The 25,517-nt window shown below is 35.8% G+C and overlaps 2 protein-coding genes across 2 annotated transcripts; both read left to right on the top strand.

The window, feature by feature from the left end:
* Positions 1-993: 993 nt before the first annotated feature.
* On the top strand, positions 994-10,647 carry LOC137837288 (dihydroflavonol 4-reductase/flavanone protein). Its single transcript, XM_068646249.2, has 9 exons — positions 994-1,286; positions 1,926-2,046; positions 2,155-2,252; positions 7,613-7,738; positions 7,837-7,957; positions 8,086-8,170; positions 8,878-8,991; positions 9,095-9,134; positions 10,270-10,647. The coding sequence occupies exons 1-9, from the start codon at positions 1,110-1,112 to the stop codon at positions 10,420-10,422; spliced, it is 1,035 nt and encodes a 344-aa protein (XP_068502350.1). The 5' UTR covers positions 994-1,109; the 3' UTR covers positions 10,423-10,647.
* Positions 10,648-14,603: 3,956 nt separating this feature from the next.
* On the top strand, positions 14,604-18,101 carry LOC150027915 (uncharacterized). Its single transcript, XM_090300949.1, has 5 exons — positions 14,604-14,869; positions 15,633-15,850; positions 15,946-17,705; positions 17,784-17,792; positions 17,877-18,101. The coding sequence occupies exons 1-5, from the start codon at positions 14,604-14,606 to the stop codon at positions 18,099-18,101; spliced, it is 2,478 nt and encodes an 825-aa protein (XP_090157075.1).
* The last annotated feature ends 7,416 nt before the right edge of the window (positions 18,102-25,517 follow it).

The following is a 25,517-nucleotide window of genomic DNA, read 5'->3' on the forward strand; positions in this document are numbered from 1 at the left end:
TAGCACAAATAAACAACATGTTTACAACGACTAATGATAATAAAAGCACATTGGCTTGACAAAAACTAAGAAGGTGGAGTGTGGTGGTGTTGTAATGAACTCAAGATCTGGGTGGACAATGTCACAACAAACTTGCGGCATAAAGTTGGAGGAGCAATGACGCCAACAAAGAGAAATTTTGGAGAGGAAGAATATTAGAAGAGAGATGCGCGAGAGTGAAATCAAGAAATAAGAGTTATAAAACGACAAAAAATATAAAAGAAGATAAATAAATGTCGATTTTGAAGTTTAAGGATATATTATATCGATTCTTTTAAACACCAATGTAAAATATAGTTAAGAAAACAATTTCATCAATTAGAAAAAAAGAATTAATATGATATATAAGTGTGTACAATATAGATAGATTAAGTGAACAACCACTATAATATCCATTATCACTTACCAGTTTGTGTGTCCGCATTTTTTATTTTTATCATTAACATTTCCAAAGTCATTAAATGCTATTCAATCATATTTTTTTCAAAAATAAAAAATCAAATAATAAGAAAAAATAACAACTATAATTTTTAAGAGAGATTAAGATATAAAAAAATAACTGCTTCTGTACAAATTAACGGATGATTCCACATTCAAAATTTAAAAATAAAACAATAAAATAAATATTAATATAAAAGTAAAATTGATAAAAATAAAAAAAAATAGTTAAAGAGATCTCTATATATATAGATATAAATTTTATATCTATCACCCTATTTTTTTGTTTAGAGTGATTACACTTAAACCAATTTTATATATCGATACATTTTACACTAATAAGTAATAATTTTTAAGAATTGACATATGTTAAAATTTCCTTTATAAAAGCAAAATTATTATTACAATAATATTATTTTTAATTATTAAATGAGATTGAAATACACCTCAATTCAATTTGGTTAAAAATTAGACTAAATTAAATATAATATATAGGCATTTTAGATGAAACCCAAAGTACATGACACTATTGTTTGCGTTCACCATTAGAAAATCACCGAAAGACGCATATATCCCAAGGAAGTACACAGTGTGGTGTTGAAACAGAATCAGCCGAAGAAGAGGGTGGAAAAATGGGAGAAGAGAGAGAAGATCCACAGAGGCTGAAGCGAATAGCGGCGGATTCATACGACTACGACAACGACTCTCGATGGCCTGATTACTGGAGCAACGTTCTCATCCCTCCCCACATGGCCTCTCGTAACGACGTCGTTTCCCACTTCAAGCGCAAGTTCTACCAGCGCTACGTTGTGCGTTTTTTCTTTCTTTATACTTTTATTCTTCTTTCTCTCCGAACCCCGTATCTTTGATTCCCTAATTTCCCATAAAGTTTCGATTTTTAAGTTCTTTGGCCAATTGGGTCTTTCTCCTTTCTTCCAATGGGGGTTTTGGGGTTTCTGCAAAATAAAATACTTCATTTTTTTTAAATTACGTTATCACTGATGAGGGGTGACCATTTATCTGGCTGTTACTGAACTATTTGTAGTTGTGATGGGTGGTTGAAGATCTCATTGACTAGTAATATGACCAAAATATATAACTCGGCTGCCCTCATCCATGAGTTGGTTTTTGGAGTTTTAAAACCGAACTGTAATGTGTATGTCTGTGCGGGGCTGGATTGGAAGAATTTGTGTTGTTTTCGTTGACTTAGTAAGTCGGTTGTAATTGTAGGATTTTGAAGTGTGATGGAGATCTCATGGGGAAAATAGTCCATATAAGGGAGGGACAATCCTTTTTGTGAGCTAATTTTGGTGATTAAGTTATATATAAATCCTCATTTTAATGTATATATATGTGTGTTCGTGCCTGCGCACGCTCATGCTGTTGTATCGGTGGAATTTTTGGTATTTTCATTAAGTAAATTGTTGTAACTGTTGGATTTTGAACAGGATTCTGATCTTGTGGTGGAACCAATGTCTCTCGGTGGCAGTTCATCCCAGCCTGCACGTTCATCTACAACCCCATCAGTGACGCCCCCAACAAATAATCAACCTCGTGCAAGAAGTTCTGGTGAATATTAGAATACCTAACAAAGTGATGCTTGTCTTGGTTTTGTATTTCATAGTTCTTTGTTGCATGCCTGCCCGAGTCTTATTGTATGTGTTGGTTTTTGTGCAGCATCAACTGATAGAACATCAGGGACGACATCTGCAACTGCAGGTGCTGCACCTTTGCGCTGGGATCGGCAGACCATTATGTTTTCAGTCAATGCTTGGGTATGCTCTCTTCATCAGTCAAGGCACTAATCCATCTTCTGGTTAACATATGCCCCCACTGCCCCCATTTTTGTATGACTGTTGACCATTGTGATACCACCTTTGACTGTTTGATTTACTTAGTTCTCTTTCTTATGTCTCTGAATAGTTTATGTTGTACTACTTCTAGACTCAAATATAAACAAAAATACCTAATTTTACACTGATTAAATTAGTTCATTTCATTAAATCTTAGTTCATTTCATTAAATTTTCTTGATTTCATAAAAAGAAGTACATTTCCTAAATTACCCTTAATTATATTATTGGAGATTGACGTGATCCTAAGCATAAGTATTGTGTATTTTTCTTTTTGTTTTTTAGCCTAGCTTGAATATCCCTATTCTTAGTTTATTTCTATGCTTTGTTTGGGGGTTAGGGAAGGGAAGTGTTTGCATAATCCCTTCCCACCACACTCTCTATATAAGGAGAGCTCATGTATTCATTTTAATAACTTTGATTGAATACAAATATGTGTGAATTCTTATCTTGAGTGCGTCATATCTTAAGCGACGAGCCATTCCCTCCTTTGCATATGCTAGAGTAGTGCTTCTTGGTTTATATCTTGTGTGCTGCATTGGTGGTTAATCAAATTTCGTGAAGTAAAGTTTCCTCTTTTTTTTTTTTTTTTTTATCTTGTGAGCTAGGTCATAAGTAATGATTCTTCATACTTATCTGGTTCTTCCTAATTCCTAGTTCTATCTTAATTTTCGTATATTCTTGAATTTTTTTTTTCTTGTTTTATGGCATCCGCAAAATTCAAGATCACTTTTCATCCAAGAATCTTTCAAAGATTTGTTCTGCTTCATGGAGCGTTTTTGGGTACTCGCGTGGAGTATCATGAATCTCTTTTGATATGTATGCGTGAACTAGGTACAAATGAGTTAGGATTTTTCGATCCCCTTTTCATTAAATATTTTTTCTATTTATAGGTCTAGATTTCCCAAGTAAAACAAAATGATAAAAAATGATTTCCAAAAAGTTCGGATGATAAACTGCTAGAGGCACAAATCCAGGGAGGTGATCTCCAAAGAACCGACCTGAGGTTATCGGTAAATATTCCCCCAAATCCAACCTAGTGATATCATTCGAGATTGCCGTTTGAGCTCCACTCCATGTCGTGAGCCTCTCATTGAACCCGACTAGGGCTAGGACAACACAAGATCCAACCCAAGCAAGCCTCCCTTGGGTTCTCATCATTTGGTATTAGATCTTAGATTTGACATCTCTAACAAATCCTGATTTTTGGCAACACTGGAAATTTTCCGCAAAGCATCAAATTGGTGGTGTAAGTAGTTTTTGAGTCACATTTTTTTGATCTGTTCCATTCAATGCTACTGTGATGATTTAATTTCAGTTTTTGGTGCAATCAAACGTGATTCAACTTCTGCAAGCTGTTTTGATTGGAGTGAGGAAGAAACATACAAACTTGATGAAATCCAATTCAGTGCAAAGTTGTTGGAGCATTTGTGAAGCAAAGCAAATTGTGCTTTTGTTTGGATTGATTCAATCCAAGTGGTTCAATCAAATCATGATTCATAGATAACTGGTTCACATCATCTATGAAATATTTTCTTATAGTTGAAATGGAAAAGCAAATCCACAAATAGCTACGAGTATTGATTCAAGCAGTGGTGAAATTTGAATTTGGTTCTATGTAGAACTATATTTTAATTACAAAGCACAAGGTGTACAATTATGGCAAGTAGTGATTCAATTTTTACCTAATTGGTGGAGTTTCTTTGGAGAATCAACTGAAGGCGTTAGCTGCTACTGAATCAAGTGTCATTTTCATTGAATCAATGCAATGTGAATCCTTGAAGGGGTTGAGAATTTAACCTGATTTGTTGTATGGTTCCTTGAAGCTTTGAATTGGATAGGAGAATCAACACCGTGTGTTTGATTCAAAGCAGCTAACTAGCACACCGTTTATTTTGTTGTTCAATTCAATGTGAATTTAGTAAGGGATTTTGAATTTGGCATTGGCAATGGAAACTAATTGAAAGGTTTCATTAAACAAATTTAGGTGCCTTCTTTGAATTCACGTGAATAAAGCATAGGGGTGCAGGTTTTATTGATTGAATTTGGAGAATCCATGACGGCCTTTGAATTATAAATTGAAAGCAGATTTTATTTCCTAGCAGCTCACACTAGTGTGATAAAATTGGAGAGTTGGAAATGAGTTTCAGATGTGCAAAATTGACATGATTTAAAATCTTGTGGCAAGTTAGTGCTTGTAAGGATTTAGTAATGGATTTTTTCGGTGTTTGTGAGTCAAAGTACGAATCATAAGCAACATGGTTGGTTGAAGAATTATTTTAGTTTGGTGAAACATCATTTGGCGTAATTCAAGAAGGCAAGTGAGAATGGGCGAGTAGAATTATTTTTCTGTGAAGACTTGAGGCAAGTAGCTGATTCAAAAATTGGGACAAGTTTTCTTGAGCAACATTGATGGCCTTCCTCTTCTTGATTGATGTTGTTTCTTGAGTTTTGGATGGAGTAGAATTGACGATTGATGCGGAAGCTTGGAGGAAAGTAAACAATGATCGAGAGTTTGAAGTGGAATAGGTGGAAATGCCTAGTGAAAGGTGAGGCCTATTAACTAAGAAAAAGTCTAGGGAGGCTATTAAGGAGACTACCCTAGAGAGTGAGCTTAAGCAAGTGTTTATGCTGAAAATTGGCAGCATAACACTATTATTCAAAATCTAATTTTACAAGAAGATGTCACACTTATTTATAGTGCTAGGGTTAGCCTAAAAGAGAGACAAATTTAGAAAATTCTAATTCAAAATGAAAAACCCTAGATCTAGAAGAGCCAATGACAGTATGCCATGTGGCTATTCACACTCTCCATGCCTTCTCCCACGTGAAGCACATGTTAAATGAATTTAATGTGCAACTATAGCCCTTGAACGTCTAGCCTCTCCTTTTGGACGTTTTAGGGTTTACATTGGACTTAAGGAAGCCCAAATGGAAACTATATGGTTTATGCCATCATATTCTAACTCTATTCTATAGGCCCAAATACAAGGTCCAACATCCTATGCTACTTGGTCGAAATACATGGACCAATTATTCTATGCTACTAGACCCAATATAGGGCCCATGAAATCCTAAACTACTTTATACAATTATTTAAACTAAAGCTTGGCCTTAAAATGATGTTAAGTCGTCTATTCTGAAGTCAGCTAAAACTCAATCTTCTTTTGTTCTTCTGAAGTTTTGATGACTTGGAGGTCTTCTTGGATACTTTGTACTTTCCTTCATCCTAGAATTGTCCTCTTGATTGGACCTATAAAAGATAAACAAAAGCCCACTTAGGTCCATATGTGTTAGTAAACAAGGTAGTCAAAATTGTGATACAAGTTGTAAGATGATATGACTCTACAATGTGTGTCACCGTCTTCGATCACTTGAAAAGTGCGATTTCAATGGATTGCATGGATCGACGTTGCAAATCGCAACTCGCGTGGGAGCGGCAAGTTTCACAATGCTGGTAACCTCCTCTCACGTTCTCGTGGCAACGATTCTATATTGGCACCTCTCGTGGCAATTTTCGCGGCAACGCACCTCTTCTTTTCGCTGTCCTTGTAGCGGCTCCCCCTTTTGCGCGGTGGTTCTCGCGCGCTTCATGACGATGGTCACACAAGCGAAGCTTCTTATAATGTTGCGATGGCGCGACGACACTTCTTACAGCGTTGCGATGACATGACGATTCATCGTACATGTGGCATGGCAACTTTAGGCAATTCTCTCACGGCGACTCTAATTGATAGCTACTTGATTTTAGGGTTTCCAAACGTGGTTCAAGATGAGACAACACATCGGCCCAACTAAATAAAGCCCGAATTGCCACAATTATTTTTTGAAGCCACAATTTGCATGTGATGGTTACTGTTTTGAAACCAAATCAGTGACTTTTGAAACCAAATCACTCACTGGATAGAGCTATGGCAAACCTTTTTTATTTTTAAAATCAATTAGCATGTCATGTAATTGTTTTGAAACCTAATGACTCAGTCTCTTCCAACTTCACCCACGGTACTCACTGTTTAGTTGCTACCCCATAATTAATTTTTTTTTGTATATAAGTTTTCATTAAATTTGTAGGATCTTATGATCCTTGTTATGATCTCCCGATTTACTATTCATATTTATCTTTTCGATCCAGAGTAGGATCTCGATTTTGACTACCTTGCTAGTAAATGCTTAAACAAACTTTAGGTCTTCATCCTCCTAATTCTGTGGTTGATTGTGGCTAGACCATTTTCATCAAACATAAAATAATGTGTATTTTTGTTTTTTTTAGCCTAATTTGAATAAGATAGTTATACCTTGTAGTAGTCTATGTTTATGCTTTGTTTCAACATAGGGCTAGGGAGGGAAGTGTTTGAGGGTTGAGGGAAGTGTTTTCTTAATTCCTACTCACCATCGTCTCTATGTAAGGAAAACTTGTGTACTCCTTTTGATAACGTTGATTGAATACTAATATGTGAGTTCTTTTCTTGAGTGTGTCATAACTGAAGTCCCTCCTTTACTCATCCTATAGTGACATTTCTTAGCTTATCTCTCGTGTGACATTGGTGCTTAATCAAAGTTTGGGAAGTAGAGAATTTTTTCTTAGGATTTCTTATCTAGTGAGCTAGGTCACAAGTCATGATTCTCCATACTTCCTTATCTCATAGGATTGATTGGTTCAAGGTTTTTCCCAATCCCTAGCACTATCTTGATTTTTTTGTATTCCCAAATCATTTCTTTTTTTCTTTTTTATGTTTCCGCAAAATTGTAGATCACTTTCCATCCACAAGTCCTTCAAAGATTTGATTCAAGATCCAGCCAAGAGTTTCTTCCTTGAAGTGAAAATTTCCTTCAACCCAAGCAAGCCTCCCTTGGCTTCCATGTGAGATGGTGCTCAAATTTGATTATAAGGGTGTTTTTGAAGTAACAGTATTAAATAAGATTGAGTTAGTTGGAATATGCTTATATGTAAGTCCACTTAACATGAGCAGCAGTTGTTTGCTTATATTTGATTATAGAGGAAGTGGTTATATTCTAATGGATTTTTCTTTTTAATAATTATACACAATTGTGAATTAAATTCGAATATACTAATGCTGATCAGAATTACTTTAATCACTATTTCAAATTTTGTTCTTGAGCATTTGTGAAGAAAAGACAGAAGGATATTGAATTAGGAATAGACGCATGGGAGTAGTGAACTTGCCAAGTTATACAATGGCTAACTCTTTATACCCTGAACTGCGTACTTGCGGATCTGAATCAGTTCTGTTGCTGATCCTTTAATTTATATATTTTCTCTAGGTGTTTGTGGTGGGTTTCCTTGCAGCCATTCCACTGGTACCGAAGCATCTTTCTCATAGGGCTTATCGACTTTCTTTTTTGGGCACTACATGCTCTTCTCTGTACTCATTGTATTCACAATATGGAGTAAGTTTTTGCTCTGATGTTACAGTTAACATTATCTTCTGAGTGTTCTGATTCTTCTATCTCTACTATGTTGTGACTTTGTAATCTTGCCATTGCAGAAGCCAAGAGCATGGAATATGCAGGCCTTGCAAGTTTACTTTCAGTCGATAATTGCTTCAAGCGATTTTATATACTTCATCTTCTGCCTTACGTTTGTTACATCTCATCTTTGCCTTAAATGTGTGTATTCCTTTGTCAGTTAATCCCATTTTGCACTTCTTTGCTTCTTCTTGAAGAAATTGATGTTACCATTCCTTTATGCCGCCTTCATGTCCTGCGCTTTATAATCTGCTTTTATTACGCTGCAGTTGCTTTGATACCTATCCTATGTTGGTCACTTGAACATGTTGCCAAGTTCCTTAGACGGAATTTCAGTCGCTCCACGCTGTACAGGTAAATTATCTTTGAAAAGATTTTAGTAGTAACATAGAAAGAAAATAGTGTTCCTAAATGGGACAGCATTGCTCAGTAAGCAAGGAACTGATCCTGTTCTCTATCTCGTATTTTCATTAAATTACTGTCAGAACCTAGAACTTAAATATTTTGCCTTCTCTAGCGTGCATTGTTTAAATGAACAGTTTGGCCTTTTGCACGAAGAACCTAATTGTTACTCTTTATTGTTGTGAAACCAAGCATGAAATTTCTAATATAATTTCAATGTTATTCTACCAAGCATGGAATTTCTAATATAATTTCAATGTTATTCTGTGATATTTCTCTTGAACTGTCTTCATCATTTTTCTAGAATTAGATTTGATCTATGAAAGGCCTAAACGAGTACTTTCTTTATACCACTGTCTGAATAATTATCTTAACATCTGTATGCATAATTGTTTATTCTGTGATATTTCTCTTGAACTGTCTTCATCATTTTTCTAGAATTAGATTTGATCTATGAAAGGCCTAAACGAGTACTTTCTTTATACCACTGTCTGAATAATTATCTTAACATCTGTATGCATAATTGTTTATTGTTGATTTGCCCAAATTCCCCCGAGTCCAACACCATATAATGAATTGCTGAATTCTCACTTAAGGACTATTTTTTAATGTACTTTGACATCTAAGATATATTTTTCTCTCCCTATTTGGTTAAATAGGAAGTATTTGGAAGAGGCTTGTGTTTGGGTGGAGTCAAACAACTCTACCCTCCATATACTGACATCGCATGCTGAGATTGGACTTGGATTCCTGCTGATCATTTCATTGTTCTCGTCAGTTTCTGAAGCTTTTTATTTCTTCCCCCAAATATTTCTGTGGCACATATTCCTTATATTATTTGACTCACTCCACTGTATTTCTTACCCACACATGCAGGTGGCAGCGGAACATAATACAAGCATTCATGTACTGGCAGGTTTGTTTTCTGTCACAGCACTGGTTCAGAATAAATGGAAAAATTGTTAAATATATTTAAGACAACACTCAAGACTCCAGCACAAATGCACAATCTCTTTTCCAATCCAAATTTGAATTACCTCACCTATTAAGTCCTGCCACACACTGTCTTAATTAATTATTTAATTAATTCTTCACCGGGTCACTGTTATTAATAACTCCATGTTGCTATAATATTCTGTTACAACTTTTCCTCTTCTCGCTGTAAACTTCCGGGGCTTTCTGAAACATTGCTAGCTACACATATGGTCTTAAACATTTTTGGGGAAAATGTTAGTTTGAGCCAATGTTTTAAATCCTGGATAGTAGCTTGTAATGGAATGGAAGACTCCGTAACCCTGCAACCGCCATAGCATAACCTTTATTTTTATTTTCTTGTGTATGCTGTGCATATTAATTCTAAGAAATGACTAAATTTTACTCCAAATTATTAACATTCATACATAACTAACAATTTAAAGTAATAGCTGTCATAAATGAAATATACAAGTACATTCCAAAAAAAATAAAATCAAATACAAGTTTGCTAAATAGGAATTATCAATCATCATCTTCTAAATCCAAGTCTTGCCAATCATTTTATCTATTTTCAATCTTAGAAATTAAAACCCTGAAAATAGCACTCCATAAAAGCCCTAATGTCTCTATTCAATGGTGTTTTTTGGAATCATGTCATAGCTCTTTTATACTGGCTGCTATTCAGCCCACCATGTAGTCCACTACAGCTGCTACCCTAAATTGCACTGCCACCAGCCTTTAGCCGGTAGGGCCCCCTCTATATCAAGGAAGGGAACTGTGTATAACCAAACACTGTTTAATGTGTTAATGATCTCAGTCAAAGGATATCTGTGATCTGATTAATGCCTAATTTACTAAAAGATAAACATAAGTTGCACAGTTAGCATTCTTTCGTCAACAGAAAAGGATTGAAAAAAGAAGAAATGGGGTTGTGGTACTTTTGAATCAATCCTCTTCTTTCTCCTGTTTTTTGTAACAATTATTGTATTGAAAGAAATCTGCAACAAGCAAATGAATGAAATAAAATGTTATTGCTGGCATGTATTAATTCTCATGTTTTTCCTTTCCTTCCGCAGCTTTTGAAACTCATGTATCATGTTCCTGTAACGGCCCCTTACCATCAGAGTGTTTGGGCTCAAATTGGGAGAACGGTAAATCCTGTCATTCAACGCCACCTGCCATTCTTGAGGACTCCTGTAACTGCAATTCAAAGATGGTGGCTAAGGTAGAAAGCTTGGCTGAAATGGTTTCATATGAAGACCAAGTAAACATTTTTTGTTCCTTTTTCTTAAAATACAGTTTGATTTCACATCAAGTGACCTGTTGGTCATATTACAAAGGACTGAAGTAGATTGAGATTGAGTTGAATAATTCATCTAATCCTGAATGTTAGCTTGATTGAGCAGTGTGTTTATTTACATTTTAGCATTTATGCCAATGTTTTAAATTCCAAATAGCGGTGTGCAGAAAATTAATGACACCCATAAACTAACAAAAGTCATAATTTAAGTGTAATAAATTGAAGTGTTCATTTTTACTATTCTTACAACTATAGATTTAAGTTTTCGAAATTAAAATTTTAAAATAGACTCTAAAGGAATCGCCTAGTGTCTGTGCAGAGGCATTTTTTGGAATCCACACAGCTATTTGGTCTGCAATGGCCCCAAAAACCTTACGAAGAAAATATATATTTTTCTGAATCAAGTTAGGATTTTTACTGATGAACTTTCTCATAAGAATTTTTAGTAGAGAAAATATGAACAAAAAGTGAAATGAATATTTTATTAAGTTCATATTAGTATAATCTATAAATTAAAGAAATTATGAGTTATTATAAGTTTATTTATGCATTAACTATAGGGAGAAGTTTATTTCATTTTAGGATGGAGATATTGGATAAACAGTTTACGACGTTGTCTTTCAATCTTCTTTGCCGGAAAAAAGATTATTTTAGATCTCCTTAAAGGAGACTTGGTAGAATTGAAAAAAGAAATTGCGACAATTAGGATAGATATTTTGCGTACTATTTAAAGGTGATCTTTCACGGGTTTTGTAATTATTTGGTATTGGTTTTTTGTTTTGTTGGAGAACCAGGAATATGGCTAAGTCTTAATATATCCTCACAAGTTAAATTTGTAATGTTGAGTTATCAAGTTAGATTTATCATGTTGTTAGACATAAATTCACTTATTAAAATGATTTTAGAGTTATTTGAAGTCTATTCCAGTCAAGTTTATTGGGAATTATAATGTAATCATTATTCAATTTCTGTTGAATCACTCACAAATATTTAATCATACGATTGAGATGTTCATTTTTCAATTAATGGGTATGTTAGAAATCTCACATTATTAGGAATGAAGTCAAGTTATAATATATAAGTGAGTGCAAACTTCATATTACAAGTGAATTTTGTAAGATTGACCGGAGCAGAACCAATCGTGAGGAAGAGGGGTTCTGGGATGAAGAACTCAAGCATTAATTTTTTCTTCACAAATTTTTCTCCTGAATACCAAGAGGAGGACATGTGGAGAGTGTTTCAGAGATGGGGAAGAGTGGTTGACGTGTTTATTTCTAGAAGAATGAATAACAAAAATCAGAGGTTTGGGTTTGTCAAATTTCAAGGTGTGGTGGATGTGGTAGACCTGGAAAGGAGATTGGATTCAGTTTGGATTGGTTATTGGAAAGTAAGGGTAAACCGACCAAAATTCGGCAGAGACAGGGAGCCAAGGTACGTTAGGAAGGTAGTTCCCAAACCAATAGTCAGTAGAGACAACGCATCAAGGAAGAAGTGGAACGTAGAGTCTAATGGTACTCGAAGTCTTAACGTTTGAAGGAAAAGGAAAAGTTAACGTACCCTTCTGCTGTGGAGAAAGGTGGTAAGGGGGAAAAAGGGCGAAGAATCACATAGCGTTCAAGGCAGAGGTGCATCATTCAGAGTAGTTAGACAACTGCTTCATTGGGAAAACTGTCGAACCAAATTTGGCTAGGGATATGAAGGAAAGTTTTATCTTGGGTGGTTTTAAATTTATTCAAGTGCGGTTCATGGGAGGCAATTGCGTATTGTTGTCGGGAGAAGATGTGAATTTGATTAAAAAGACCATAGAGGAAAATAAAGAGTGGTTTGAATCAATTTTCGAATCAATTACCCCTTGGGAGAAAGACTTTACGGTGTCGGAAAAATTTGTTTGGGCTAGAATTAGAGGGTTGCCCTTGAATCTGTGGAGTAGACATAGTTTGGAAAGTATTGTGGCTATGGTAGGAACTCTTGTAGAAATTGATAAGGATACATTGGAGATGGAAGAACTAGAATTTGCAAGAGTCTTAATTAAATTGCCTGTAGCAAGAGATGTTCGTTGGTCAAATTACATGAAGATTAATGAGACTATTTGTCAAATAGCTATTGAAGAAGAACCTGTCAATAAAATTAGAAGAAGCCAATTTGGTGAACGGGGAATTAATTCTGATGACGAACTAGGTAGTTTCGCAGGGAGAGAGGGTGGTGAATCAGAAGAGTCAAAGTTCGGTAGTAATTTATTTTTCCATGGTGGTGTAGGGGAGGACACGACGGTGGAGGAAGCGGAGCTCCGCCGTAGGGAGGTACAGAACCAGTATGCGACTACAACAGCTAGGTGTGATGACGTGGAAGCTCAGGAATTAAGTGGGAAACAATATGATAAACACCTTAATGAGGTAATTAATGGGTTAGGTGGCCAAGATGGTTGCATTAATGAGGTAGAGAGGCTGTCTATAGATTATAACGTTGCACTTAATGAGGTAGGTGGGCAGAGGCAAACCCTAATTGAGATTAAAAGTCTTTTAGTTGATATTGGGCCTCTTGAGTGAGATTGGGCCCAATTTCAATCTTTAGAGAGGGGGGTGTGCCTAGCTGGATCTGGCCCAAAACTTACTGAATCAGAACTATTTGGTGTGGGAAGTAGGGCTGACGTGGCCCTAGGTCAACCTTGCAGCGTCCATCACTCACCACTGGTTGCGGCCGCCGGCGACGATGGAGCTTCGGTAGCGGCAGCGTACGCACGGTGGGGCTCGTCTACACTCACGGCAACCATGGCAATGGCTCCGTTGGTCGTGCGACGTGGTCCACGTACGGAGGATGCCTCCGCCGACCACGACGACGCGGGTCTGGCCTCCGCCAGCCACGACGACGAGGGCCTGGCCTCCGTTTGCGGTCTCAGGCGCGACGCCGTTACGGAGGCTCCCCTTGCCGTTGACGCGTCTTCCTCTACCCGTGGTTCTCCAATGGCCGCTGCATGTGTTTCGAAGGTCACTCCGGATTGCTTAGCCACGCCTACTCCACATGCTGGAGACATTGATTTGGTGGTGGCGGAAACGTCATCGGAGTCTGGTAGCAACCCTGCGTATTCTTTGGTGGTCCGTAGACCGTTGTGCATGGCTGCAAATTTTTTTGGGGGAACCTCCGTGAGCCCTGTGGGGAACATGCTTCTTCACCATCAAGGTATTGTGTTACCCAATCCCAGGCAAAGGGTGATGGAAGTTGGGGAATGTAGCAACAGTAAGTTACAAGAGGTGGGACCTACACATTCCGATGGATTCATTTCTCACAAAACGAATGTAAGGTTAGTATCTAGTTCTACTGTTTTTACTAATAATGATACTAATAACTGTTTGGTCTGGTTAAATAACGAGAAGGTAGAAGCAGATAGAATATGGAATTCAGGAAAGAAGGTAGGATACTCTCGGTTTGGAAATGAGGTTGATATTTTAAATAAGTTAAAAAGTTTGGAAGAAAGGGACAACGAGAATGAGGGTTTAGGTTGGGTTGGGCAAAATGTCGTTAATGATGAAGCTGATTAGTATGAATATTAGGGGTTTGGGAGGAATGATAAAAAGGAAGTATATTAGTAAGCTCATTAAAGAACAACAAGTTGGTTTTATCTGCTTGCAGGAAACAAAATGCGAACATTTTAGTAAGGAAAAGTGTTATCAAATGTGGGGATCAAATGAAATCGACTGGATTGAGGTTGGAGCAGTTAATAATGGTGGAGGAATAATCACAATGTGGAAGAAAAATTGTTTTGAATTAAAAGGGTTCAGATGTGGGAACAACTATTCAATTATTGAAGGAATATGAAAGGTAGGAAAGCCATTGGAAGTAATAATAGTTAATATTTACTGTGGAGGCTCTTTAAGAGAAAAGAGAAGTATTTGGGATGAGATATGTGAGATAAGGAAAAACCACCGAATAAAAATATGGTGTGTAGCTGGAGATTTTAATTCTATTAGATGTGCTGGGGAGAGAAGAGGTCAAAATTATAATGCAAATTATGGAAGTGAAATACAAAGCTTTAATAAGTTCATTGAGGAGTCTAGTCTGGTTGATATTCCTTTGGTGGGTAGAAATTTTACATGGTACAAACCTAATGGGACAATGAAGAGCAGAATAGACAGAGTTCTAATCTCCCTTGAATGGTTAGAGAAGTGGCCGGGAAGTAAATTGTATGCGGAAGGGAGATCGGTTTCAGACCATTGTGCTTTAGTGTTAAAGGAGATAAATATCGACTGGGGTCCAAAACCGTTTAGATGTCTTGACGTGTGGCAAAAAGACAGCCGGTTTAAAGAATTTGTAAGGTTTAAGTGGGCAAGCTACGATATAAGGGGAAACGGTTTGTACGTTTTAAAGGAGAAATTGAAAAGGTTAAAGTTTGATATAAGGAACTAGAACAAACACGTCTTTGGAGATGTGAATAAACAAAGAGTGGAATTGGAAAAGAGAGTCCAAGATCTGGATGGAAAAGATGACGAGGGGGAGTTGAGTGTGGAAGATAGAGAAGAGAGGAGACAACTGTTAGCTGACCTGGGGCAAGTCCGAGTGAAACAATAGGCGATTTTACAGCAAAAAGCAAGATTCAGTTGGTTAAGTCAGGGGGATTTGAATACAAAATTTTATCATTCAAGCATTAAGTGGAGGAGGATGTTTAACGGGATTAATGGTCTCAAGGTCGGAGATCAGTGGTGCGAAGACCCAACCGAAGTAAAGGTTAGAGTGAAGGAACTTTTTGAGGGCAGATTTAGTGGGGGGGGGGGGGGGGGGGAAGTCCTCTGGTTAGATTGGATAATGTTCGGTTTAAGGGGATATCTAGGGAGGACAATGTAATGTTGGTTGGAAGTATTTCTGAAGAGGAAGTTAAGGAGGCAGTATGGAATTGTGATAGCTCCAAAAGTCCTGGACCGGATGGTTTTAATTTTGGCTTATAAAATTTTGTTGGGATTTTTTAAAAGAAGATGTTGTGAGTGCGGTACAAAGGTTTGCAGAGGGTGGAAGTTGGCCGAAAGGTTCTAATGCCTCATTTATTACCCTGGTTCCAAAGGTTGCAAATCCACAACAACTGAATGAGTTTAGACCGATCTCTTTGGTGGGTTGTGTGTATAAAATTATCTCTAAAATCCTTTCTTCAAGGTTAAAAAGGGTACTAAACAAAGTTATTGATCCCAGACAGTCTGCTTTATTGGAAGGAAGAGGTTTGTTGGACAGTGTGTTAGTGGCTAACGAGACACTGGAGGAGGTAAAAAGGAAAAAGAAAGAATGTGTGGTGTTTAAGGTGGACTATGAAAAGGCATACGACTCAGTTAGTTGGGAGTTTCTTTACTACATGATGGGAAGATTGAGTTTTTGTGGTAAGTGGATTGATTGGATAAAAAGTTGTTTAGAATCATCCTCAATATCTGTGTTAGTAAATGAAAGCCCTACAACTGAGTTTAAACCTTTGAAGGCCTAAGACAAGGGGATCCTTTAGCACCGTTCCTTTTTCTAATTGCGGCTGAAGGTCTTGCAGGGGTAGTTAGGCAGGCGGAAGAAAAGAAGCTAGTAGAAGGTATTGAAGTCGGGGAAAAGCGAGTAAAAGTGTGCATGTTGCAATACGCAGACGACACTCTTTTCTTCTGTAAAGCCTCAATCCAAAATGTTCTGACACTAAAGGCTATTCTGAAATGCTTTGAACTTGCTTCTGGTCTTAAGGTTAACTACTCCAAGAGTAAGGTTGGGGGAGTGGGTGTGAATATAAATCAGACAATGACTTTCGCCTCAATCCTTAATTGTGACATTATGAAGGCACCTTTCAATTACTTGGGGGTGTTGGTAGGTGGGAATCATAAGAGGTGTGTCTTTTGGGAAGGTGTGATCACTAAGTTACGGAATAGGCTGAGCGCATGGAAAGGGAAAACCCTCTCTTTGGCAGGCAGAGTATGTCTTATCAAATCGGTGCTTACGTCCCTACCGCTTTTCTATGTCTCCATTTTTTATATGCCGGTAACTGTGATGAGGGAAGTGAAAAGGTTACAAAAAAACTTTTTGTGGGAATGGGGGTCAGAGAACCGGAAAATTGCTTGGGTGGCGTGGGATAAGATTTGTCAATCGAAAGATAATGGCGGATTAGGGGTCATTGACATAGAAAAGTTTAACTTAGCTCTTCTAGGGAAATGGATATGGAGACTTAAGTCTGAAGAGAGTGGGTTTTGGAAGGATATTATAGAGTCTAAGTACGGTGGGTGGAGGGGCTTAAGATCTCAAGATCAGTCTTGTAAGGAGTCGATGTGGTGGAGGGACCTCAGGAAAGTTTGGCACTTAGAGGGGTGGAGATTTGATTTTGAAGATAGAGGTCGGTGGGAAGTAGGAGATGGGAAAGAAATCAGATTATGGGAGGATAAGTGGTTGGAAAACATCCCTCTAATGCATAAATTCCCTAGATTATATTTAATCTCCTTGGATACTGGTTATACTCTGTCACAAGTTGGGAGTTGGAGTAATAATGGTTGGTCTTGGAAACTGCGGTGGAGAAGAAATCTTTTTGTGTGGGAATCCAGTCTACTTGATCTTCTAATGCGGAAGTTGGATACCAAAAGGTTAACAAGAGAAGGTGGAGTTAAACCTGATAAATGGCTATGGAGGGATGTGGATCATACGGATTTCTTTGTGAAGGTAGCATATAAGTGCCTCATGGGGGAGGAGTCAGTAGTGGGGGAGGATCTGTTCGCGAATTTCTGGACTTTAAAGACCTTACCTTCGACACATTTTTTGGCTTGGAGGGTGTTACGTAATGCTATTCCTACTAAGGACAATCTTTCGAGACGCGGTATACCTTTGATGTGCGATCGATGCCCTCTGTGTGGTGTGGAAGAAGAGTCGGTAAGACATTTATTTTTTGAGTGTAAGATTTCTTTGAGAATTTGGGGTATGTGTCTCACGTGGTTGGGTTTCCCGTTGGTGCTACATTGTGATGCACAAATGCACTTTAGGATGTTCAAACCTTTTGGTCTGAACCACGCAGTTACCAAGTGTTGGGGGGGTATTTGGGTAGGTTTTGTGAGTGAAATTTGGAATCACAGGAATAAGGTTGTGTTTGAGAATGGGCGGGTGGATCTAGTGGAGGTTTTTACCGTGGCACAAAGGAAGACTTGGTCTTGGGTCACAGTAAAAGAAAAATCGGCTGCATTCTTACTCAGACTGGTGTTTGGATCCTATTTGTTGTATGAGGTATTTGAAAGTCTGATTTCTTGTGTTTTTAACTAACGTTCTTTCCTAGTTTTGGTAGTTGTGGTGTGGTTTGTGCAGGTTCCTTCGGTAACTCCTATATGAATGGCTAGACTGAGGCTTGGAAAGCTTTAAGTGGTTGTGCAGGTTGTTTTGGTATTTCCTATCTGGCAGGGTCAGACTGATGATTCTGCTCTGTATTGCGGTTGTCTTGGACATTTTGTTTGGCAGGGCCGGACTGAGTTCTTTGCTCAGAACTGCGATTGGAAGCTGTTACGTTTTTCTTGCAAGCAATATCTGGTCTATGTACTATCCTCGAAGGATCGGTTTGTTGATGTTAGTTTTTGGATTTTTGGTACAGTTTGCTTGTTACAAAGATTTGGCTTAGTTGTTGGGTGATGTGTCTTTTATTATCGAGTTTGACACTTGGTTATGGTAATTCAGCCTGATGGCAAAAACCTCTTGTATATCTTTGTTTGAGGGTGTAACCTTTTTGGTGGGTTGATGTAACTGTGTTTGTTGGGTTCTTATATTTTGTACTGGGATTGTGTATTGTTGGATCATTAGTTGGTAGGGTACTGGATTACTTGTATTTGGGGTTTTGTATAAGGGTTGAGACACCCGTGAAGTGTCTCTTTTTTATTTTATTTATTCTTTGTTGATAAAAAAAAAGAATTGTGCAAATCAAGATAGATATTTGATTTTAGATCCTTAGCGTTATTTATCAAATGGTAGGAAGCCTCTGAATTAGGAAACTAAGTTGAATATCAAGATATTCTCATAATGCTATTTTTAAGGCTTTCTCAAAATCTTTCTAAAAGTAAAATCTAAATTATTTACTAATTTGAATACCTCGATAGATGGAGGTTGGACCTTGAGAATTTAAATAAGTAAATATAAGATGAAATTATCTTGTAATTAACATTGTTGAAACTCATTTATCTTGACTATTCAATACTTTAGAGATCCAAGTTTTTCTAAAAACAAAAAATGTGATATATATATATATATATAATGTTTTGATCATTGTAGTTTTTCTCTAAGGTGTTCTGGAAAATAGAAATCTATTCCAATTATTGTTTTGATACAATGTTTCATCCAAAATATTCAAAAAAAATGAAAAATATGATTTATTTATTTATTTATTTTATACAATTTTATTTATCTAAAATATATATATATATATATATATATATATATATATATGTCACTTTTGTATCTTCTTCTTTTTACATATATGAAACAAATATCAATTTAAAATATTATCAATTTAAAACAGATTGGAAGCTCCACACCTTTTCAACTCATTTACAATAGATATTCTAGCTTATTTCTCGGGAAATAGTTTGGCCACTAATGTAGCTGAAATCTTTGTCATTTTTAAAGGTACAAGACATTACCCCCATTGCTCAAAATTTGGATGTTCCACTAGTGTTGGACGGTCCAATTGCGGTGCCATTTTACTTTCCACTTGCATTACACATGAATTCTTTAATTAGTTTATTAATTCATTAGTTTATTTAGTAGTATTATTATTATGTAAGGATAATGTAGTAATAGAAAAAAGAACTAAATGTATTTTTTTAAAATTTATGTATATATATAATTATCTTATGTAATATAAATGAGTCATGATATGAAGATGTGTGCGTATAGGAGGATATAGTTATTTGGTTTTATTTTAGTTAAAACATGAAAAATTTGATTAGACGTTGCAATATGTGTGTAGTAAAATGCTCTGATTTTGATTTATCTAACCACATAGTTGTTTTTAATCAAAGAATTGTCTAACTAAAGTCCGTGTAAAGTTTATTAGACGTTGTATAATAGGCATTATACGCTTTCGACATGCTAAAATGTAGAATAACATTATAACTATTTTATAGTTAATGAAAAAAATAAATGTTTACAATAAAAAGGGAGTGTCTAATGATATTATTCATGAAGTGCCTAATGATAAAAAAGAAAGGGATGTCACACTACTCATTAGGTACATGGAAATTAACACAATTTCTTCTTAATAGGTTTTACAAATAAATATCTAGAAAAGTAGGGCTTTAGGTATTTCTAGCAGATGATGAATTTTCCTTTCTACCACCTATTTTCATTATTGAGTATTTACACATGTTAGTTCATGAATAATACTATTATGAGTTAAAATTTTGGGAAATTCATGATTTACATATTTAGTAGTATTACCATACCCATTTCATTTTATGTTTTTTTGAAATTGACTTTGGACAAGACGAAAGATATTAATAAAGATTTAAGAGACTATGTGCATGTTCATGTGCAACGAGTACAATCATTAATAAAAAGTGACATCCCATTTTAGTTTGTTGATTTTTTTATTAAATGGTTCGTTTTTTGTTTTTTCTATGTTATGAAATACTTTATAAGAAAAACTTAGATTGTTTGAGAATAATGATTGAATCAATGAGTAATTCTTTCAGATCATATACTAATGATTGTATGGATAGAGGAAATTTTTATTAGTTTTAACAAAATAATTGTTTGTAAAATGAAATTTATTTTGGTTGTAATTAGGATTTACTCAACTTTTTCATTCCTTTTTCAAATAACAGATGTAAATAGTAATTTTTGTATTTGGACATATTAAGTCTAATAAGGCCAGAGGTGTGGATAGTAGTGTTAAGTTCACATCGTACTTCATAAATATCTATATGCTTATTCTATGTTGTTAGGAATGTTCATCTTATCTTTTACATATGACAAGAAGATTTTCTCAAGCTTATATCGCATCATAGGTTTCTTGGGAAATGAGCTACAATTATTTTGATTCAACACCTCCTTTGCACTACCATTGTCAAACTTGGAAAAACCTACCTGCTTTGTATGACTTAATGCTTTACAATATTCAAGAAAAAACACGTCCTATAAGAGATAAGTACATCTAACTATTGGGATGTTGCTTAAACACGAGAAGAACATTTAATACATGCAGGGAGCATATTGAATGCATTTTTTACGTCAATGCTCATGAAATGCAAGGAAAAAGTTCAAGTGAGTTTAAAGCTGACTCAATTGCTAGAAAAGGATTTACATAAACTTTTTTTCTTTTGTGCCTATATAAAGTTATCCTTCAAGATAAAAAAAGCAGAATTCGAATTACATATTAAGACGATAATTTAGTCCAACAACAGATCACGTAAAAAGCAAGTGTTCTGTTTTAGGTCTAATAAAGCATGAACATGCTCAAATGATATGCACACACACACACACATATGTGTGTGTGTGTATCTATGTTTAATTTGTGTTATAGGCAATGTCTATTACTTTTGTTTGCCGAGAGTATTCGCTTGCAAACACAAGTCATATCAAATGATCTCTTGAATGGAAAGCTAAAGTATTTTTTTTCTTCAACAAATCCTTGATACTAGCATTGTCAACTATGGAAAAACTATCTGCTTCGTACGACTCTACACTTTAGACAAACTCAAGAAAAGTCACATTTCTCAAGAACAAATAAGTATAACCAACTATTGGGATGTTACCTATAAGAAGAAAAATGCACTTAATGCTAAAATGATTGCATTTAATGCATATCTCATAATCAAGCTCATCGAATGAAAGAAAGACATTCAAAAGAGTTGAAACTGCTCAAATGCCAGAAATAAATTTGTAATAACCACTTTTTTAGAGTTTATATAAAGTCATTCAAGAAGAAGAAGAAAGTGAGAGATTATGTTGGATAGTGCAAAAACTCAACTTAATTTTCTCCGCGCATCAAAAGCTTCAGAAAAGAACACTACTCGTGTTCATTTAGCAAACTAAAGCATAATGCATATATCTTGTATACGTCAACATACCATAATTCTCTCTAGTGACCAACCTTGTGATCTGTTGATCACTTATCAAATAAATTGTTCTATCTTAGCTAAGAGTGGAAATTAAGAAAAGAATACTTGGTTAAGTAAAAAGTGGTTTGTTGAAAGAATACTTGATTAAATCAAAAGTGACTTATTGAAAGAATAATTGATTGAGCTAAGAGTGGTTTGTGGAAATAATACTTAGTTGAGCAAAGAGTGACTTGTTGAAAGAATATTTAAAAGGGGTTAGTCATTGTGTACATCACAATATTAGTCTTCTTAGTGGAACTCAACCAGTTCATTGAGAACTGGATGTACTCTGCATGTTAGATGAATTGCTATAAAAGTACCTTGTGTATTTCTCTTTTTCCTTTTCTCTTTACATTGAATTGTATTCTTATCTACACTAACTTGGAAGAAAATTTATTGTGAGAATATATATGTAAACACAATTTAAACAAGTAAATCAACTAAGCTATAAAGTTATGTTTGTTGAACTCCATCACAACTCATCACTTGTAACACAAAACATCATCTGAGTATTCATCATCCAACAATATATGTAAAAAGATTAAAAGTGAAATTAAAACACAATTCAAGCCTCTTTTCTTGTTTTTTCTTCTTCTTGTTTTCCACCCCATAAGTGTCTAAACCCTTAAATAACTTTGTAAGAACATTATTGTGTTATTTTGGCGAACTAGGAGATAGTTCTTAATCTTGTAAATGTAGAAAGATGTAATCCATCTCTAGTAAGCAACCCTTACAATCTTTGTGATCACATTGTAGGTAGTTTCTTATGTGAGTTGATTTTAGGATTTCACATTTTATGGGTTGCACTTTGTTTATGATTTTTTTGAATTAGCAATTATGGTGAGTAACCCAAAGAAGATTCCCATTGGACACAAACTTAACCAAGTGGTTAAGTAAGTGTGAAAGTTCACTTCTAGAGGGCAAAGAGAAAAACACAATATAGGGTGATAATGATGGTGAGGTGTGAGAATTAAAGAGCATAAATGGAAAGGAAAACAATATAGAAACCGAAAAGGGAAAAAGAAGAACACAAATTCATAAGAGGGAATGGAAATGGCGCATGGTGAAGAAAAGAAAAGATAAAAAGATAAGAAAAATCTTATGGATGGTGAGAAGTTGTCACGCCACTTGGAGGGGGAGGAGATTCCAAGATGAGTGGTGAAGAGTCCCTACTACACTCAAGATAAGACCCAAAGATAATAGGAGACTTAGCTCACTAAACACTTTGACATAGTTTCTTTACTTTCAAAATTCAATGTATGAAATACACGAGGTAAGAGTGTCTTGGAGCAAGATAGAGGGGTAGGGGTTTCATTTGTGAGAAACCTTCTAGAAGGTAGGTCAAAGTGGAGTGCGTTCCAAGCTAGCTTACATCTTCTAGAAACTAGGTTAAAATCCCTAATCTTAGGTACATTGTCATATAAAGTGGGCTTTGGCACAAGCCCAAAACATACTAAGTGCACCTTATTCTAGCTTGTTCTTCTATTTGGACCCAAATTTATTTACATAAACTTGTCTTTTAAAAATACTAGAAAAAAAAACATTTGATGCTCTGGCCTACATCTAGTTCTTTTTCTGCTGAGGTGCCTCTAAATTTTGGTGAGGTCTTGTCTTGGATGCTGAGATGACTGACTTAATTGTGAAGTGTTTATTGTGTCATTTGTTATCTCCTTATTTAATTGGGTTGTATCATGCCCCCCAAGTTGGAAAGAATTCAACCTCGAATATAGAACTCTTGAAAATAACATAGTTAGTTTATTCACAGGATAGATAGAAACATTTCTAGTGGTGGATTGTGAATCAAACTTATGTTCATGAAGCTTTGGGAGTTCGTATGGATGAGTTATAGATACAGGCCATGTTTGTAAAGAATGTTTTGGGAGGAAATGATTTGTTTGTGAAAATCCTCTTAGAAGGTGAGAACCCCTAGGAGGTTTATAAATATCATCCCCAAACTTCTTTATCAAAGATGACAAGTATTTAAAAGGATTTGGTAATGAAAAAGATAAGAAAGAAGAATAGCTTTGAGGTGTAGTTTGTATTATTGTATGGGTCAAGATTATTGTTTTTCCTGCGTGGGGTGAGGTGATGATACCCGTTTTATCTTTTCTTTCTTCATCTTTTTCATTTTCTCTTTTGGTTTTCATTTTGACTTGGTCCTTATTAACTTCTTTGGGAGAGAGGGGTCTTAATATAATTTTATGCCCTTGGAAATTGAAAGAAATCTTATTGGTATGACCATCATGTCAAATTTTTCTATCATATTCCCAAGGCCTTCCCAATAGAATATGTGTTGCTTTCATTGGCACAACATCACATAAAACTTCATCTTTATATTTTCCTATGGCAAAAGTTATGAGAACTCGTTTATTAACCATAATTTCACTCTCTTCACTAAGCCATTGTAATTTAAAGGGCTTTGTGTGAGATATAGTGGGTAATCAAAGCTTCTCCACTACTCTTGTACTTGCCACATTTTTGCAACTACCCCCATCTACAATTAGTGAACATAATTTGTCATTAATAAGACATCTTGTATGAAAAATATTTTCCATTTGACTTTCAACAAAAGGTTTTTTTAAGTTGGCCAAGCATGCGCCTTACTACTAACAAATCACCTTCACAAGGCATCTCATATTCTTCCTCACTTTGGCTTATTGAAGAGGTAGGGGAGCTAGATCTTGAAGATTTGGAACTATGTACAATTCCCCCCCGCCTCCCCCCTTTTGACCATCATTGTTCTTTTGGTGGACAATTGGAAGCTATGCGCTCAAAACCTAAACATTTGAAACATTTTCTACTTGAGGTTTTGTGACTTAGGAGTAGAGGTGGAAGGTTTTTCTTTAAAAACAAACCTAGCTATCTTTGACTCCTCATGAATATTAATCTTAGTCAAAGTAGTTTCCAAGTTCCTTCATATAATGAGGAGAACAAACTGCGCGTACATGCATTCTTTCAAATCATACCAAGAGACCACGATTGATCTCTTGTTCAAACCGATGCCCATTACAACTTGATGCAACCACTGCATGGCATAGTCTTAAAATTCTAGGGAAGCTAACTTAACTTTTTGGTCCTCTTCGACCTCATACACATTAAAAATTTGTTCTACCTTAGCTTCCCATCCTAGATACACAATAGGGTCACTTTCCCCACTAAAACTAGGTAACTTTACAAAAGTAAAAGAAGGCTTTGGTGGTTGGTGTTGGTGGCGCCTAGTTCCCATATTTTGCATTCTCCAATCTTCTTTTCTTGACTCCCATAGTGCATGTAATGTCTTGTAGCTCTTCTTGGCTCTCATCTCCGCTCTTAGTTTTGTCTCTCTTGTGTATCCTCTAGCCTTTGCTTCCTTGCGACTAATTGCCTCTTGTCTTCTTTCTTTGGTATCAAGCTCTTTTTGGCCTCCTCAAGTTCCACCAAAAGGTTTTCCTTTTGAGAAGATAGTGGTCTGGAAGATCCCTCTAAAGATAAGTGATGCATAATTGTGAAAAAAAACAAACAATTAGTTGAAACCACAACTAATGCACTCACTCACGTGTGTCACTCGACTATTTAGTAAAGGATGGAAAAAAGGGTAGAATCACTCAAGAAAGGTTTTCAAAAACACCGAAGGGTCGACACTTGGTAGCAACACTTCAAGTGAAAGAGGTCAAAGCTCTTATCACTTGCTCATACAAAGAATTCCCAACAAAACTTTAAGAAAAATTTAAAGACAAGCAAAAAAAGTTTAAAGAAGAAAGCTAAACCAAAAAAAGGAATTTAGATAATGACAAAACTTAGCAAGACAAATAAGAAAAGACACGTTTAAGACTAAAAAAAACTTACTTAACTTTTAACTATGAAGTTTGATTTTCTTAGAAATTGTAAAAGTAAGAAGGATAAAAATCCACAAATATGAAAAAAATTTGTCACATAAAAAGAATCCCTTTTTTAGCAATTTTAACTTGAAAAGTTA

Source organism: Phaseolus vulgaris, chromosome 4 (assembly GCF_051622355.1).
Source record: "Phaseolus vulgaris cultivar YP4 chromosome 4, ASM5162235v1, whole genome shotgun sequence".
Taxonomy (NCBI): domain Eukaryota; kingdom Viridiplantae; phylum Streptophyta; class Magnoliopsida; order Fabales; family Fabaceae; genus Phaseolus; species Phaseolus vulgaris.